This window comes from Poecilia formosa, unplaced genomic scaffold, assembly GCF_000485575.1.
Source record: "Poecilia formosa unplaced genomic scaffold, Poecilia_formosa-5.1.2 Scaffold66, whole genome shotgun sequence".
Classification (NCBI taxonomy): domain Eukaryota; kingdom Metazoa; phylum Chordata; class Actinopteri; order Cyprinodontiformes; family Poeciliidae; genus Poecilia; species Poecilia formosa.
This window is the reverse complement of record NW_006800005.1, coordinates 562,372-578,442: the sequence shown is the minus strand read 5'-3', so window position 1 is coordinate 578,442 and position 16,071 is coordinate 562,372. Positions and strand designations below refer to the sequence as shown.

Here is a 16,071-nt window from a genome sequence, read left to right as displayed (position 1 = left end):
TAACAGTGGCAACAAGGTATTGTTTTTACAGCAGGGAGGAGTTGATTAGCAATTCAAAAACTTAAATATCTGAACTACAATTTCTACTCAACATTCCAGAGGAGTTGAAAAGGAGGCTTCATGGAGAGAGAGACGTTTGAACCATCTCTTCCACCTATCATAATGGGCAAGGAACATTTCTCCGACTGCAACTTTTCTATCCAGCTTTTTAACCAAAGAGGAGTGGCAAAAGCAACTTGGGTGGATTAGCAGTTGCCTGCCAGCAACTGATGGGCTCATACAGGACGTGTTACTGTGGAATATTGTCTCTGAACTGTTAACATGTCATGACGGTGATGACGTTGTCATACGGCAACAGTCTCCAGTCACAGGATTCTTCAGAGTTGACGCAGACTGACTACTACCAGATGCCCTTCCTGCCAACAGCATCCCCGTCCACAACTATCCAAACTTGGAAGATATGAGTTACAGCAACTTTTAATTTCACCTTTGGGATACATAAAATATTTTTGACCTGAATTGAAAAGTTTGAGTTTTACTCCAAATTCCAGTGCGTCATTGGTGGGATACAGTGGCTGGTAGCCGTCCTGCTCCCTTCATTTTGTCCCACACATAAAAAGCTGCCTGATCCTTTCCTTCATAGCAGAAAGCCTTTGGCTGCTTAGCAACACTGAATGCCAACTCCGTCTGGCTGTCCGCGGCCACTCCCCTTTCAGTAGGATAAGGTGACATGTCGCCTCGCTCCTTTTGTAAGTGTGCAACCCAACCAGGGGCGCAGTTCCTAGCTGGACCTTGACACATGTGTGCAGGCAGAGCATGGAGAAACAAACTTCCTCTTGATGTCTTGTGCAGGAGCTGCTGGGAGAGCCTGCAGGAGGCTCGCATGGAGAAAATGATATTACTGAGGAGGAGAACAAAAACCTAAACTAACAACGATCTGATCTCGTTCACTCAGCCTTTGTTGGTATTGATGCACGGCTGACTTTGAACACAAGGCAGGAGGGCTGGTGGGATGGAGGCTGACTTGCACCGACGTCTACCCAGCTGGCTGAGTTTGACGTTTGGAAGGAAAATGGGGGTGGAAGACTCTCCTGAAACAAAATAAAATGTAAATGTGAATGTATTTTTATCCACATCACTGGATGGAGAGAGGACTAATAGATTCTGAAGGTTGGTTCATACTACACTTAAACACTCTCACTGAAAATGAGATTCATTTTTAGCAGTATTTTTGTTTTAGTGCTGGACAGCTTTGATCCCTCTGCCTCTGTTTTCCCATAAACACAGACAGGACACAGAGTCTGAAGTTGCTGTTCCTTATGTAACACTCATTGCTCATTTACATTTTTAAACAGGACAATCACTGCTTTTTATCAGCATTTCACTTGGTGATTATATTACCTTGGATGGGTAGTCCCTGCCAAAGTTCAGTGTGTGCAGCAATTCTTCAAGGCTTATGAATTCAGACTTGATTGTAAAGTTTGTAATGCACAACAAAGTGTGTTTCATGGATGGTAAGCCTAATTGATATTTACTCTATAAGGAATAAGGAGTTGTAAAGGTTGAAATATAATTTTTTTTAACTTGCTGTAGCATTTTTTAATTTTTGCGTTAACTCGTGTTTATTAACTATATATTGTTTTGTTTTGTTTTTCTCCAACTCTAAACGTTTTGATTCCTGTTACCAGGTATTTTATTATAAGATTTAGCTGGCAATGAATATTTTGTAAAAGTAGTTAAAAGCTGTTCAGTGTCATTTCACAGTATGTTGGATCGCACAATAACGGACAACACTGCAACCACAAAAAACCACTTTGATGTAATATTTAGTTATTATATTTTTAAAGAAAGGCATTCACAGTGTGCTTGCTGATAATTTATCCCATCTGTGTATGAACTTTCACAGCCTTGGATGCCTTCGTATGACGAAGAATTCAGCTGCCAAGTTGTTTAAAGAACTTTCATTCATTGTCTAAATATGTTTGATACTTAAATTAACTGCAATTCAATTACAGTAATAACTGTGACCTTAACTTGGACGATTCTGTATTTTCTTCAGTGTATGTGGTTTTTTACGACTCTTTCTTCACAATGTTAGACCTTAGTATGCAATGAAACAATAAATAATCCAAGTTATTAAAGGCAGAGCCAAGCATTAGTGGACTGCCTTAGAAAACAAATTGAAGTTTAAGTTTTAACAAATAGGAAGGATTTTAAAGGGAACTACCTGATTTGTACATTAAGCTGTCCAAGGTTTTAAATATTTGTATTTGGATAGGTTTAAAGTTTTTATTTTAAATTTTTTTTTAAATGGTAAAGAATTCCCTCAGTCTTTCTAGTTTTAATGTTTTCGTGGTATTTGTGATCTGATCTCTGTACTCTTTCTTTGTTTTGTTTCTACAGTGGTGCCTTTGTTGTTGTGTCTGGCAAGCTTTGCTGTCCAACCTGCTTAAGCAAACACAATAGTGCCACAGCAAAGCTATTAAGATGTCAACATCTCAGACTGAACGGCTGCTGGCCTAATAGTTTATTTAGGGTTAGACTTTTTATTAATTCACGTCAGATGGCTCATTTTAGTTTGCTTGCATTTCATCAAAATTATTTTAACAGGAAGTTTAAGTATTTGCTATAAAACTATATAAACTGACATCAATCATAGTTGATTCCAGTTCAATTGAGGTTTGGCATATTAACACAAATCTGGCCCCATGTCATGACCTCCTACTTTGAGTATTTTTGTAAAATTTATAAAAAGTATATTTTTAAGAGTTTAGAAAGAAAGTGACATTCCTTTCTTTTTCTTGTTCAGGCCTGCTCAACAAATGTGATGGATTACATGGGTGTTGGCCGAAAGACCGAACTTGAATCCAGTCCTGACTCTACAATGGCTAAGACATTTAATTTACCAAGTGACCCCTTTGAGAGCTCAGCAGATACCCCACCGAGAGACGGGCAGCTTTCTACATCACCCGACTCCGACGGTATTTCCAGCCTGAGTGAAAGAGAAGCCAGTGGCTCCCCTTACATCAACACAGACCACTGTCTAAACGAACATTCCTCTGTGGGCAACAGCCACACTTTCACCTCAGCACAGCAGGATCTTCTCACCGTTGTAACTTCAAATATGAATGAAACATTTATTAACGCACCTGTAATTAGAAGTCCGGATTCCCAGGACAAAAGTTTGAGCCTAGCTCATCATGGACAAACTGGACCTGAGACAGATGAGAGTTCTAGTAAACATGGAGAACAAGACGATAAGAATGAGGAGATCGCCTCAAACGCGGCTGGAGGAGAAGGCAAGTTGAGTTCAAGTGACACTTCCTGTTGTGGATACAGTGGGAATGGGCACATCTTACTAAGCTCTGGAGAAATGGTGGTGAGAAGTCACTGTTCGGGTCTGGAAGATCAGTGCCTTGTGATATTCTCCTCGATGGAGGAATCAAGCGTTTCTGCTACCGCAGGCACCATGTCTTTGCCTTTAGAGTCTATCATGCCAAATGTTTGCAAAGCATCCACAGAGCAAGAGACCAAGGAAAGCATGGGACATCCTACTCTTGGTGTGACTTTCAACCAGGCGAACAGTTTGGATAATCTCACTGAGGAAATTGATACGTCAGCATTCGACTCCCATGTACCACTGCCAAGTGAAGGTGGTCTTTTCTTGACCTTTATTTGTGAAACACCGACCGACCAGACAAACCAGGTCAAGTCTTCTGGTGCTGACGCAGAGCTTCTGTCTCAGGTTACAGAAGAGTTTACTTCAGAACTTGGCAAAACCTTTGGGTCCACTGTGTCAGGAGCGCAGGACAGCGATGGTGACATTCATACGTCCACTCCGGTGCAGTGCATTGCAAACAAGATACCTAACCTCTCCTCTCTCCTCTCTCCTTTCAATGAAAATGTTAACAGCCCAAGTTTGCAGCTCGAGAAAAGGAAGCACATTTTTGTCGCCTCTAAAGAGTGTCCGGTTGCAGGACTCACACCATCAATCTGCAAAGTCAAGAAAACAGAATCACAGAAGGTTCCCATATCCGACATTGATACTGTGAAATATAAAGATTTAACTAGAATGACACAGCGAGCAGCTGTACCAGGCACTGATAAACTACAAAAGTCCCAGCAGGTTAAAAAAAATGGTGAGGTTAATAAAAAAAACACTTTTAGGTTTACCACTACCAAAGTTATGGGCAGAAATACGGGCGCCTCTGCTACCTCTAAAACATTTGGTCCTACTGGACAAGTTAAAAGAGCTGCTGCTTCAGGACTAACTGGCAAATCTTCACATGGGTGTGATGCAGTATCTTTACCTGATCTCCATCCAGCTGTCCAAGAATATGTTCCAGTGGTCCAGTGCAGTGAAAGCAACTTTGAAGGGATGCCAGCAAACACCAGCCAAGTATCCAAGGAATCTGCACAACATGCTGGCGGCCTGAGCAGTACTTCGGAAATGTTGTCGTCTAGACGGAGCCAAGTGGATCCCAAACCCACTCCAAAGAAGGGTGTTTCAAACAAAACTGGGGTCGGCTCAGGTTCAGCTGTGGGTCAAGACAGAATGTGGGCTCGCCGCTACGCTGAGGGTTTGCCCAAAGACAAGAAAGCAACTCAAGGGGTCGCGGCTGGTTTTCCAGCTTCTCGAGATGATGGTGGCAAGAATTCAACCAAAGCAGGCAGTCCGAAGTGCCCTTCTCAGCTTAAGCACGTTGAGGAAGCAAACAGTCCTGCGAACAACTCAAGAGGAGTAAAGAAGACCAGTTTGGTGGTGAGTGGATACTTGAACACACACCATTTGGGCAGTTTGTTTTGTATGGGGTTTACACTTTGTTTTGTTTTTCCCTGTCTCCCAGGCAGAAGCCAGCAAGTCAGCAGGAGCTCATCTGAATGAAAATAAAAGTAGAACTCAAGATCTTGGTTCTCCCAGACAAAATAGAGGAGCACCACGTCCCCAGCCTCCAGCTGCCAGTCCCAGACTCACCCCTCTGTCAGCCAGGTCCAAACGGGGAGCCCTGAGAACGACTGAGAGCAGGATCACAGGAACTGCTGGGAAGGCCCAAACAAGCACAAGTGGCGAAGGTAGGCTTATCTTTCATCCATCCATCCATCCATTTTCTGAACACCCTTGTCCCTCAGTGGGGTCGGGAGGGGTGCTGGTGCCTATCTCCAGCTAACGTTCCGGGCGAGAGGCGGGGTACATCCTGGACAGGTCGCCAGTCTGTCGCAGGCTTATCTTTCAATTAAGTTTATTTATTAGTCCCAGAAAAACACTGGACAGTACTGAGCTTGTGGTCATGCTAAAGTAATGAGTGAGATGGGTTCAAGTTAAAGATTCATTTGGATACCTTTATTCTCCAAGTAATTCATGCTAAGTATATTATTTAAAATGTATTGATTTTAGTCATTTCTTTGTAAATAAAAAATTTACTAAAATATTATATACAGCTCTGGAAAAATTTAAGAGACCACTTCATATTATCAGTGCACTTGTGTAACAAGTACAGGGATGAATTTGGAAGGTCATAAAAGACACAAATTATCTCCAAATGATCTGAGAAAAATAAAACTTGAAGCTGCCTGGAACTTGTTCTTCTTTAGTATTATATGCCAGAACTGCAGCCTAGCAAAAATACACAGAAGTAGAAGTGGTTTAATGCTCAGGCACTTGGACAACGTAAGAAAGGCTGAAACCCTTTAGTTTTCTAAATTAATAATTTAAAAAATTTGGTTCTCAAAAATAACCAAAACATCACTCCAGTTGTGTCATTCTGTAATGACTGTCTATATATATATTGTCACTTTTTGAAATTAGTTACTAAAATTAATTAATTCATTATTATTCATTCAAAATTAATTCTGTAATTCATTGAGATACACCTGTTAGTTTGGCAGCCAACTACATATATCATAATGTTGAATGAAGCAGGCTGCTGTAGCATGGTCTCACCATCAGATGGTGATGTTGAGCATGTTCTGATATGGGCTGAAGCGGTTACACCACTTTAGAAAACCGTGACATTTGGTGGTTGTAAATGTATTAATTTTAGGTGGAGAGTTTCTGGTATTTTATTTACAATCAAGAGCAAAGTACAGTGGTTTTGCTTTTTTTGTTGAAAATTTTTGTCATTTTGTGTGTTTTTTGTTGTTTTTTTTCCATTTTCTCAATTGCATACCAGGCAGTCACAAAGCCGTGGGAACAGAGGAGACATCCACAGGCATTAAGCTCCATCAAAATGCACCCAAGCCTCCTCAAACTCTCGGTCGCTCCTCACTCGTGGGCCGTCCCGTGGTTCCTGTTAGACCCCCAAAGAAGATCTCGGTTATGGGTCAGGATTCTAAGAATACACCAGGTGAGGCTTATTGATATGCAGAAATAAGGACAGCTACTGCAGGCTAATACACAAATGTGTAAAATCTGTTTTTAGTGTGAAGACCATAATTTTCTTTTTTACCCACTGATTATACAGCTGGAAAAGGAGGGCAATTGTTGACCAATTTCAGGCCTTGGCCTTAATATGAATTTATTTATTTTTTCTTTCTTGTTTCTCTTTCCAAAAGATGTTTTAAATAAACTAGTCTTAAGGCCAGTAGTATAAAGCATGAGGACGTCTGATATGAACTGGTTCTCTCACCCAGAATATTCAATAGACTGCAGCCCACTGTGATTGGCTGGGAGAACCCGTACTTCAAACTGGGGAACCCCACCTTGTGTTGTTATGGCAACGCCTGCTGTTCCACTCTACTTAACACACAACGTAGCCTGGAGGAGTAAAAGCAGACACATTCAGACCCATGTCCTCTGAGGTGGACATAAAGCAAAGTCTCCAAATTCTGAGCTGAAAACCTATGGATGGCTACAACGGACTTCGAAGCTGCACCTGGACTGAGTCCCCAGCTCACGTCTTTCATAACTCCTCTGTAGTCGGACGTAACCATGCAGAATCCAGCTGTCACCTCGTGCTGCTGACGTGTCTGCTCATCGGATCCTATCGCCTCTGTATCGTCCCTTTGTTGACTGCGTTTCATGGAAACGGTAGAAAGCTTTGGAGACGTAACGGCAAATTACAAGTGTCTGTTGCTGTTTACTGTTAGGTAGACTTGTAGCATTCAGGTTTAGCAGAAACTATAATTTTGCACAGTATGTAAAACTTCCATGTTTTGTTTATTCTTTCCCTGGCAAATGGTAGTCACGATGATCAACATTCTGTTCGTAATTTTGTTTTTTTTGATTTAATAGAATATAATTTTATTTTCAGTTCAAAAATACTTTATTGATCCCAATGTGATTATTGGGATCACATTATGGGAAATATTAAATTTATCTGAATTTACATTGCCACTCTGTATTTAACCCATTCATGTCTATAATTGTTCTTTAGTTTCCGGAAGAGCTGCACAGAAATCAACACCAATTAAATCTTCTTTGCTGAAAGCAAAGCTTATTTCAGCTCCTTCAAGAAACAATGGATCAGGTAGGAATCTTATGGGTCTGAGGTCATATTTTACAAATTTTGTAAAAGCAATAGTTGAGGTTTTTTAAAGTGAGGTTTTGTCAAAATGTTTTAAGCAGTTACTATCTTTCCTGAAGTAGATAAATCTCTCTGTGTCAACATTTAGCATAAATATAGGTTATTCAGTGCCACAGACTGGCATTAATGGGTTATCCAAGAGTGGCTAAGATCAAGTCGGACTAAAGAAAAGTCAGTGGTTTGTGTAAACGCTATTTTATGAAGCTTTTCAATGCTGACACATTTGCACTGGATAATAATTTAAACAGCAGACCTAGGAGGCAGTGTGACAAGTGACATTCCTGTTTGAAACCTTTGCTAAGAACACACTTTGCAAATCATATCCAGTCAGTGTAACTGTCTGATAGAAAGGTAAAGAGATGTTAAAAGCAAAACATATGTTGCCGTTTAAGCGAACACCGTTTTTCTAGAACTGCGTCACTCGGAGTGGCAGTATGTTGGAGTAGCTCTCTGACTCCCAGTCAGATTTTGTTTTTTCATTTTTTAAACTTTAATTCATGCGATTCTGACAGAATATATTTTTCTTTTTAACAACCGTTTCTTCTGATTTTGGATGCTGTGCAGCTGAATAGATTTTTTTTTTTTACTAACAGTTCTTACACTTTGCTCATTTGTTATGATGCGTAACCTTAGCAATAAGATGGCTTATAACAGACGGCAGCTGATTAACATGGCAAAAGCTGAAATAATGCCACAACTCAAGCCAGAAATCCCAGTGGAGGTGAAAAGGAGGCATCATGGATGCAGAGCAGGAGTAAAGAGGAGAGGGAGAAGGAGGAACTTCAAACATCTCTTCTGTCAATCATAATAGGCAACAAGGTTTTGTTAGCTAACAAGCTGGATGAGCTTCGAGCCCTGACAAGGACTCAGCAAGAGTATAAGCAGAATCGTATCCCCGACTCCAACGTCTCCCTGCCAGGCTACCTAACCATACGAGCAGACAGACATTTAAATGGCAGGAAAAGTAAAGGAGGTGGATTAGCAGTGCTTGTGTCATCCAGGACATGTTACTGTGAAGTGTCGTCCAGACATTGAACTCTTGGCATTAAGTTTTCTTCCATATTATTTACCAAGAGTGTTACCAGTGTTATTTTGGCAGCTGTCTACATCTCACCCTCAGCTGTTAACAGTAATGCATGAGATGTCATCAGTTCTGTTGTTGCTAAGATACAGACACAACACTCCAATACATCTGTGGCATTATTTGGTGATTTTAATCATGCTTCACTCTCTTCTACACTGCCAGCGTTTCACCAGTTTCTGCTGCTCCACCCAAGAAAGCAAGACATTGGATTTGTTTTACACAAATGTAAAGGACTCGTATAACTCCAAAACCAATTCCTCCTCTGGGGAAATCAGATCACAACCTTGTTTTATTTTCTGCTTTGAAATATAAACGCCTTGGTCAGAGGCTACCTGTAGCAAAAAAGACTGTGAGAAAGTGATCACAGGAAGCTGAAGAAGCCCTGCAGAGTTGTTTTTGAGGTTACAGATTGGATTGCCCTTTGCCAGCTACATGGAGATAACCTCAGTATCATGAATGATTTGGCTCAGGAAAAACTTCATCCTCCTCCTCTCCTGTCCCCAGCCAAACGGACATCCCACCCTTCTTTGACCTACAGCTTTCCTGTCAAACCTCCTCAGTCATGGACTCATCTGCTTCCAATTTAGTCCATTTTTTAAAGTAGATAATCATCAGCTTCGTTGTAAATAACCATTCTATGTAAAGTTGAAGACGGTTTAAAGGATCGTTTAATGGGAGTTACGAAAAAGATGTTTTCGAAGCTGGAAATTGTCCATTGTCATAGTTTATCTTAGACTGACTGTTAGATTCTGCCTCTAGGGCCAACTAATCTGGAGTTTTACTAAATAAAGATACTAGGACAGCTTTCTGCCACAGGTTAGACATCAAATGATTGAAACTTTTTAACAAAACACAAACTTTAAAAATCCTCAACCATCCCTTTTGAAATAAATTCTCAATTTATACAAATAGGCTAGCATAAGTACTCTCTAGGAATGATTAGTGTTTTTTTATTTTTATTTTTTATTTAACATCTTCAAACTAATCTTGTATTCTATCAAACATTGTATGGTATTGGCACATGATGAAAACATTTTAATCATGATTTGATTGTGTCACTTCTACCTCTGTTGAAGTTTTTCCTAGTTAGTTCAGCTTTATAGCTGCACACAAGTGTCAGTTTTCAGTGTTGGAGACCAGCATTCTGCTTCATGATGGGTTGGATTAACTTCAGCTTTTTCTCCCATGTGAATCTTCTCCTTGTAGCGACCTTGACTGCAGCTTCCACAAGCAAAGGATCATCAAGCTCTGCAGTCACTCCACTGAAAAAGACAAACCATGGAAAACTTGTTGAACAAACATATTGTGGAACTGGTAAGGTTCCTTTTGTTACTTTTAAGCATGGCCACCTCGCTTACTTGATTTATTTCAACACTCATTTAAAATGTCTAGGTGCAAGAATCGATGATCGTTTGGGTTCTAACGCCATCTTGAAAAGTCTAAAAACGTTTGGAGTTTACCTTTACAATCATCTGGGGCTGGTTAGTTTGGGAGATGAAGATAATGGGAGCGTGGTCAGTTATTTGAATTTCCTGATGCATTACTTTATCTACAAGCTAATATATGTTTTTTTGTGTCCTTTTTCTACCAATTTTTATTGAAATTACATCTTTTATTTGTCATTTGCCATATTGCAAACTGAGATTTTTTTTAGTCAAACTCTGACCATGTTGATTTTTGATTTATTAAACGAAAATCTAAGGATAAATGTTGGCTCGTTTAAAAATCAAGTTGGGCCATTTAAATTATTTTAAAACTTAGTTAAGGAACCAAAAGTTCACTTTAAAATCCTGACTGGAGTCTGGCTCAGATGCTAATCAAAGCATTGAAACTGCTGTTTTAATAAATATGAACAGAGGAAAGCTGTCAGTATATCATGATTTTAAAAATACAGATTATTTTGAAAATCTGTATTTTTAAATCTTTTTTAAAATATTTAAAAACAAGACAAAATATTATTTATTTATTTATTTATTTTGCTGTTTTTATGATATCTGAAGCATACTGATAGTAAAACCTGACTCTGCAAGTACTTTGAGCACAAAATCATGCTATTCATTCTTCAAAATTATAACGTTTTCAAATTGAAGATTTCTAGAAAATCTGTGTCAGTTTTTCTGTGTTCTGCTTCATGTGAATGTTTTTTTGGTAGCGAAGAATATGAGGCGTCCTTATTGCTTTTTTTTAAGCTCATTTTGGATATTCCTCACATTTAGTTTTAGTCACCTGACAAAACCTGAGCAGCCTGTCGGCTCCCATTCCTCCTGGTGCAAATAAACGAGGGAAATGTTCTGTAGCCAGAGAACTGCATTCAGTTGTTACTGACTGCAGCTCTTCTGAGCGCTCCGCCCACACCGCCTGCCCTCTCCTCTCTGTCTCTGTTCGTATCCTGGCTCTGCTTCAGCACCGCCATCATCATGCTCGGAAATGCAGCTCTTAAAGATTTGTGTTTTTGGCAAAAACTGAAGCTTACAGAATTAAGGGACTTTTTTTTTTTTTTGCTCGTTTCCCTACATCACATCTATGAGCCTGGGCCACAGCGGCTGGACATCCTTTATGCTCTCAGCTGGGAATTAGTTTTCTAACTTGGAAGGTTTGCCATGCTGAACTGGGTGCCCTCACTTTTTTCAAGTCCGTCCCTGTGGAGTAACTATTTCAACTTCTTTATGTTGTTTTTATTTATTCTCTTCCTGTCCTGATCAGAGTAATCTAAAAACGCTTCCAAAAGCTGCTGGTGAGCACATCAAGGATGAGGCATCTACATTAGGACAACGATTTAGATTTTGATATTATTATTGGCTGAATTATTTGTTCTTGAGCCATGTTATGGTCTCCAAAGCTCCCCCTGTCAATCATCCACGTGCGTCTGACCGCCAAAGGCTTACTGCGAAACATTCAGCTGCTGTCAGGATGCAGGAAAAGCCCTGTGGTTTTCAAAGCAGGTCTGTCAGGTATATGTATGTGTTTTTGACTGCTGTAGTATTACTATTTTTCTCTCTCCGTTCAAGTATAGTTAACTGTTCCTACAGGCTATTTTTAGTAATACTTCTTGATGTTTGGCCAAGCAAGTGGTTCAGGGTTCATTTACTTACCTTGCTCAGCAAAACCTGCAACTCCACAGAAGTATACTTAAATGTGACTGCAGTTTTACCAGCTGTAAACAAACACAGTTTGAAGGCATATTGACATTCTTGGTTGGTTTGCATAATTTTTTAAGGCTCCGTTTTATGCAGCTGTCGAGCAAACAGTCTCTTTATTTCCTCACTGAAACAGAATATTCTTGTTTTACTCGGTGCATGAAGGTTATTTTGATCCGGGTCACTTTGTTGTGATCGGTCAGCAGTTTTTCTGGGAACATGGCACAGTAGTAAATCAATATGTTGCTGCTTTCATAATAATCAAAACAGTCCTGAGGGCAGACTGCAACCATGAACTAATAACACAAAAATATCACATTTAAAGTTAGAAATAGATTAGATCAGCCTTTATTGACCCACAAAGGGGGCAGTCAGGTGCATCAGGAGTATGTTAACAAAGAAAAAAATGTTCTTTAAGTGTTAAAAACAATGTATGAAAAACAACGAGAGAAGCAATAACAAAGATACTATAACAGAAAATACTGTGCAGTTAGAAATAAAAATATCTGACTCATGATCCAAAGGATCCAACTGAGTCAGATGACTTTTTCTAAAAATGTACAGAATATTTACAGTACATTATATCAGTGCAACAACAAAAAAAAGCATATGTGCAATAACAGCTGAGATGTTGTTTAAAATGAGTAAGAACAGAGTGGTTAAATAATCATTTGGTTATAATGCAAAAAAGTCAATTATCTGCAGTGGAAAACATTTTCAGAGAAAGATGCTGATATCTGTGTCTCCAATTTTAATTCGTAAAATAAACATTTTAAAGCCAAAACTTGGAGAATAACGCGGTGGTAAAGTTGTACTTATCTCAGACAGTGACCCTCTGTTTAAATCCCTTTCTGTGCAGAGAATAGGCATCAGTAATTGCTGCCACCAAGCACCATAACAAGTGTCTAATTGTGAGGGGTCTCCTTACCCATCATGCCTTGTGCTGTCATGTGATATCTCTGAACAGTGTCAGTGTGTTGACTTGATGCTACGTTTTCAATATGGAGACATGCGACATGTCTGAAATGAAGGGGCAGCGTGTTTCATCACGACTGTCTGGACTTTTAAAAGGACAAACTCATGGGGTCAGTCGTCTGTTTCCATGGTTACAGAGACTTTGATTGCTCAGATTTGTATTTTCTAGAAAACAAAAAATGAACAAAGCAAGTGATGCTTCCTCTCACTCGTTGTGAACACAGAAATATTTGTTGCCCATCTTTCTATTATTACACTTGTTTGAAGAAACCAGTGAACAATGGAGAACTTGTATAAACTAAAATAAAAGTAGGCAGTCTTGCGGGTCTTAGATTGAAGTTGTATTACTTCTCAAGATCACTTCTGAATAATTTAACAGGTGACGGCTTAAATTATTAAAATTCTGCAGCATTTTATAATGTCCACCTGTGGTCTTGGATAAAAGCCCAAGCAGTTTATTTTTATATCTGCATGTAATTTCACTTCATGAATATATTTATGATAAACTTAAAAATCTCCTTTGGGTCAAAATTTCTTAGTTAAATCTGAAATAATGTTGTTACTTTTAATGTTACAGACTAATAGAGATCTACTTATCATTTCATATTTATACAGCGTAAGCACAGGATACCATAAAGGACTTCTGATTATCTTGCTGAAACTAAATTGTGCTGATGTATCGATTTACTGCAAGCGGATTTACTCTGAAAATCCAGCAGAGGGCAGTGTAACTTCAAGGAGAAATTAGAGGTTTAATTCAGTGTTTTTGTTTTGTTTTTTCCCCCTATTTTTGATATAGCTGTCTAACTATTATGCAAAAACTTGATCTAAGGATATAAAGAATTAATATATAATGGAAACTTGGTACCTTAAAGTCTAGAGACACAGTGTGTGTTTTTATTGGAGCAGAAGAATTAATTGCCAGATGTTTTATATTCATGAGTCAGAATAGAAAGATCCACTGAGTGAGTGGATCTTTAAGATTTAAAACTCTTAAATCAGCAGCTCGCTTTCTTATTTTGCAGAAAACCCAGAAAGATTGGGTGGAGGAGTCAGTTTACCAAAACATCCTACTTTTACACACTCATTAAACCAACAGTGGAAAAATGTGCTCAGTCCCCAAAAGAGTCAAACTCACAACAATGCTGTTATGTAAACAGCATCATAAAGTGCATCTTTATCATAAATTCAAAATTTTTATGACCATTATTTGTTTGTTTTTTCATGTAAATGAACAGTAGCCACACAAACCAGACCGTGTAAAACAAATAAATGTTACATAATCAGAGTTCTGTAGTCACTAGTTACATTACCTCAGTTATATTTACTTGGGTAACACTTTATTTGAAGAGGGTTAAATAAGACGGTCATGACACTGTCATAAACATGACATAACACCTGTCATGAACATGAATAAGCCTTCATGAATATTTATGACTGTTGTCATAAACAGTCATTCGGTAAATTATGACACTTTTAATACAAAATTGACATTATTCAAAATGTCTTTGTTATGACAACTTGACATTAACCAGGAAATCATTGCTGTTTAAATTTTACCTTTAATAACATAAATATACCTAATTTTTAAAGTGCAATCAGTAATACTTTTATAACAAATTTATATCAGTAATGATTTCTTGGTTAATGTCAAGTTATCATAACAAAGACATTTTGAATAATGTCAACTTTGTATTAAAAGTGTCATAATTTACCGAATGACGCTTTATGACAACAGTCATAAACATTCATGAAGGCTTATTCATGTTCATGACAGGTGTTTATGACTGTCATATCAGTCTTATTCACCCCCTTCAAATAAAGTGTTACCTTTACTTGAGTAACATTTTTAGAAAAGAGTTACTTATAGGGAGTATTTTTACTAGGCTGTACTTTTTACTTGAGTAACTTTATTATGAAGTATTTCTACTCTTTAGTAAAATGTCTGAATGAAGAACACGTTTGTTTGAACCAAAAATTCACCAGACAGACACGCCTGCAGGTTTTGTTAGAAGTTTCATAAATTTTCTATTGGAAAGAATTGATATGGAAAAAATATTTCCTTTACCTGAAATTATTTTCATTTTGGACTGTAAAATACATAATGTTTTGTGGAAATTTTGGTGTCGGTCCATCTGATTGTGTCATTTTCAAATATTAAATGGATGATATTTTGATCAGTTACTCAGTACTTGAGTTGAGTTTTTATAAATACTTTTTACTCTTGAGTAATTTCTTGAGCAGCTACTTTTGAATAAAAATATGCTAAAATTGTGCTTCTCTTACTTGAGTATAAGTTTTGGTTACTCTACCTACATCTGTACATAATAAATAAAGCCAACATCATTTACAAACAACTGTTTTCAGTCACACAAATGGAAGTTACTATCCATTATATTTGTAAATAGAAAGTTACCAATGTTATGCTTGTTAAAATATGGTTAAAAATGTCAAACCAACTAGACTGGAATGCAGTGATGAGTGAGAGATTCTATATTTGAGATAAAACATTAATGGCGAGATCAATATAATCATGCAAGTAGCAGGAAGCTACAGGCATGATCAGTTTATCGTCGTCAATAATAAATCAGTGGCTTCAAGCTTTTATTTCTGAAATAAAAATGTTTTAACAGATATGTGCCCTAAATGCAGCATCATGGTGTTCCAGATATTTTCCTGCTCAGTTTGTTTCACTTCAACTCGACTCGTACAGGTTTGTGATTCTGTCCCCTCACTGGACTCAAGACGTGTGCTTTATGTACGCTGGAAGTGTTTTCTTCTGACTCCATGGCGCTCTAGTGCTGGTAACAATGTCCTCTTCTTCACTTAAATGGACGGCAGATGTCATGATTGTATTTACAACTCACACTAACACAACTTTTCTAAAAGTAGTTGCCCTCGGCGACAGTTGCCTGGATTAAACTAAAATATGGAAAACTAATTGTATTTGAGGGGCAGCACTGCTACCCTTCAGGCTGAATGATGGGGCAGTGCACTTCTGGATGGCAGTAATCCGTTAAATCTGACAGACACTCATTGGTTGGGTGACTGTGTGTGGGGCTACACAGGGGGGTTTGCTAAAGATTAATGTTGTCCCAACAACTCATATTTTTATTATTATTTTTTTTACAGTGGACAAGAACAAAGCCAAGACCGTCTCCAGGCAGCATCAACAGCAGCCTTCCCAACAAGCAAAGGGCTCTCCGTCTCCAACTGCAGCACAGGACGAGACGAAAGAGCAGATAATCCATCGGCTCAAAGAACTCCTGACAGACAGCAACTGTAGGTTCCAGGCCCTTGCCATTGTTCTGCAGCAAAATTTGGCTCAGGTGAGAATTTTTTAATTCTAGAG

General features: G+C 38.6%; 1 protein-coding gene and 1 long non-coding RNA gene across 10 annotated transcripts in view; one reads left to right on the top strand and one right to left on the bottom strand.

Annotated features, from left to right (window-relative positions):
• Nucleotides 1-16,071, top strand: part of mtus1a (microtubule associated tumor suppressor 1a) — a 30,544-nt gene that overhangs the window by 2,446 nt on the left and 12,027 nt on the right. For 5 of the 9 annotated variants that reach the window (XM_016672805.1, XM_016672807.1, XM_016672808.1 and 2 more), the window contains 6 exons: nt 2,810-4,762; nt 4,848-5,073; nt 6,171-6,344; nt 7,374-7,466; nt 9,814-9,921; nt 15,852-16,048. In XM_016672805.1, coding sequence (XP_016528291.1) covers nt 2,828-4,762; nt 4,848-5,073; nt 6,171-6,344; nt 7,374-7,466; nt 9,814-9,921; nt 15,852-16,048 — 2,733 coding nt within the window. In that variant the 5' untranslated portion in view covers nt 2,810-2,827. Of the gene's footprint in view, nt 1-1,074; nt 1,171-2,809; nt 4,763-4,847; nt 5,074-6,170; nt 6,345-6,723; nt 7,028-7,373; nt 7,467-9,813; nt 9,922-10,609; nt 11,550-15,360; nt 15,524-15,851; nt 16,049-16,071 lie in introns of those variants that run through there. The other 4 variants (XM_016672806.1, XM_016672810.1, XM_016672812.1 and 1 more) reach the window with 4 other exon arrangements.
• LOC107836544 (uncharacterized) lies at nt 1,004-6,962 on the bottom strand. Its single transcript, XR_001662460.1, has 4 exons — nt 6,873-6,962; nt 6,627-6,754; nt 6,168-6,287; nt 1,004-1,091 (listed from the first exon to the last, which is right to left on the bottom strand). It is a non-coding gene; the product is annotated as an uncharacterized LOC107836544 (long non-coding RNA).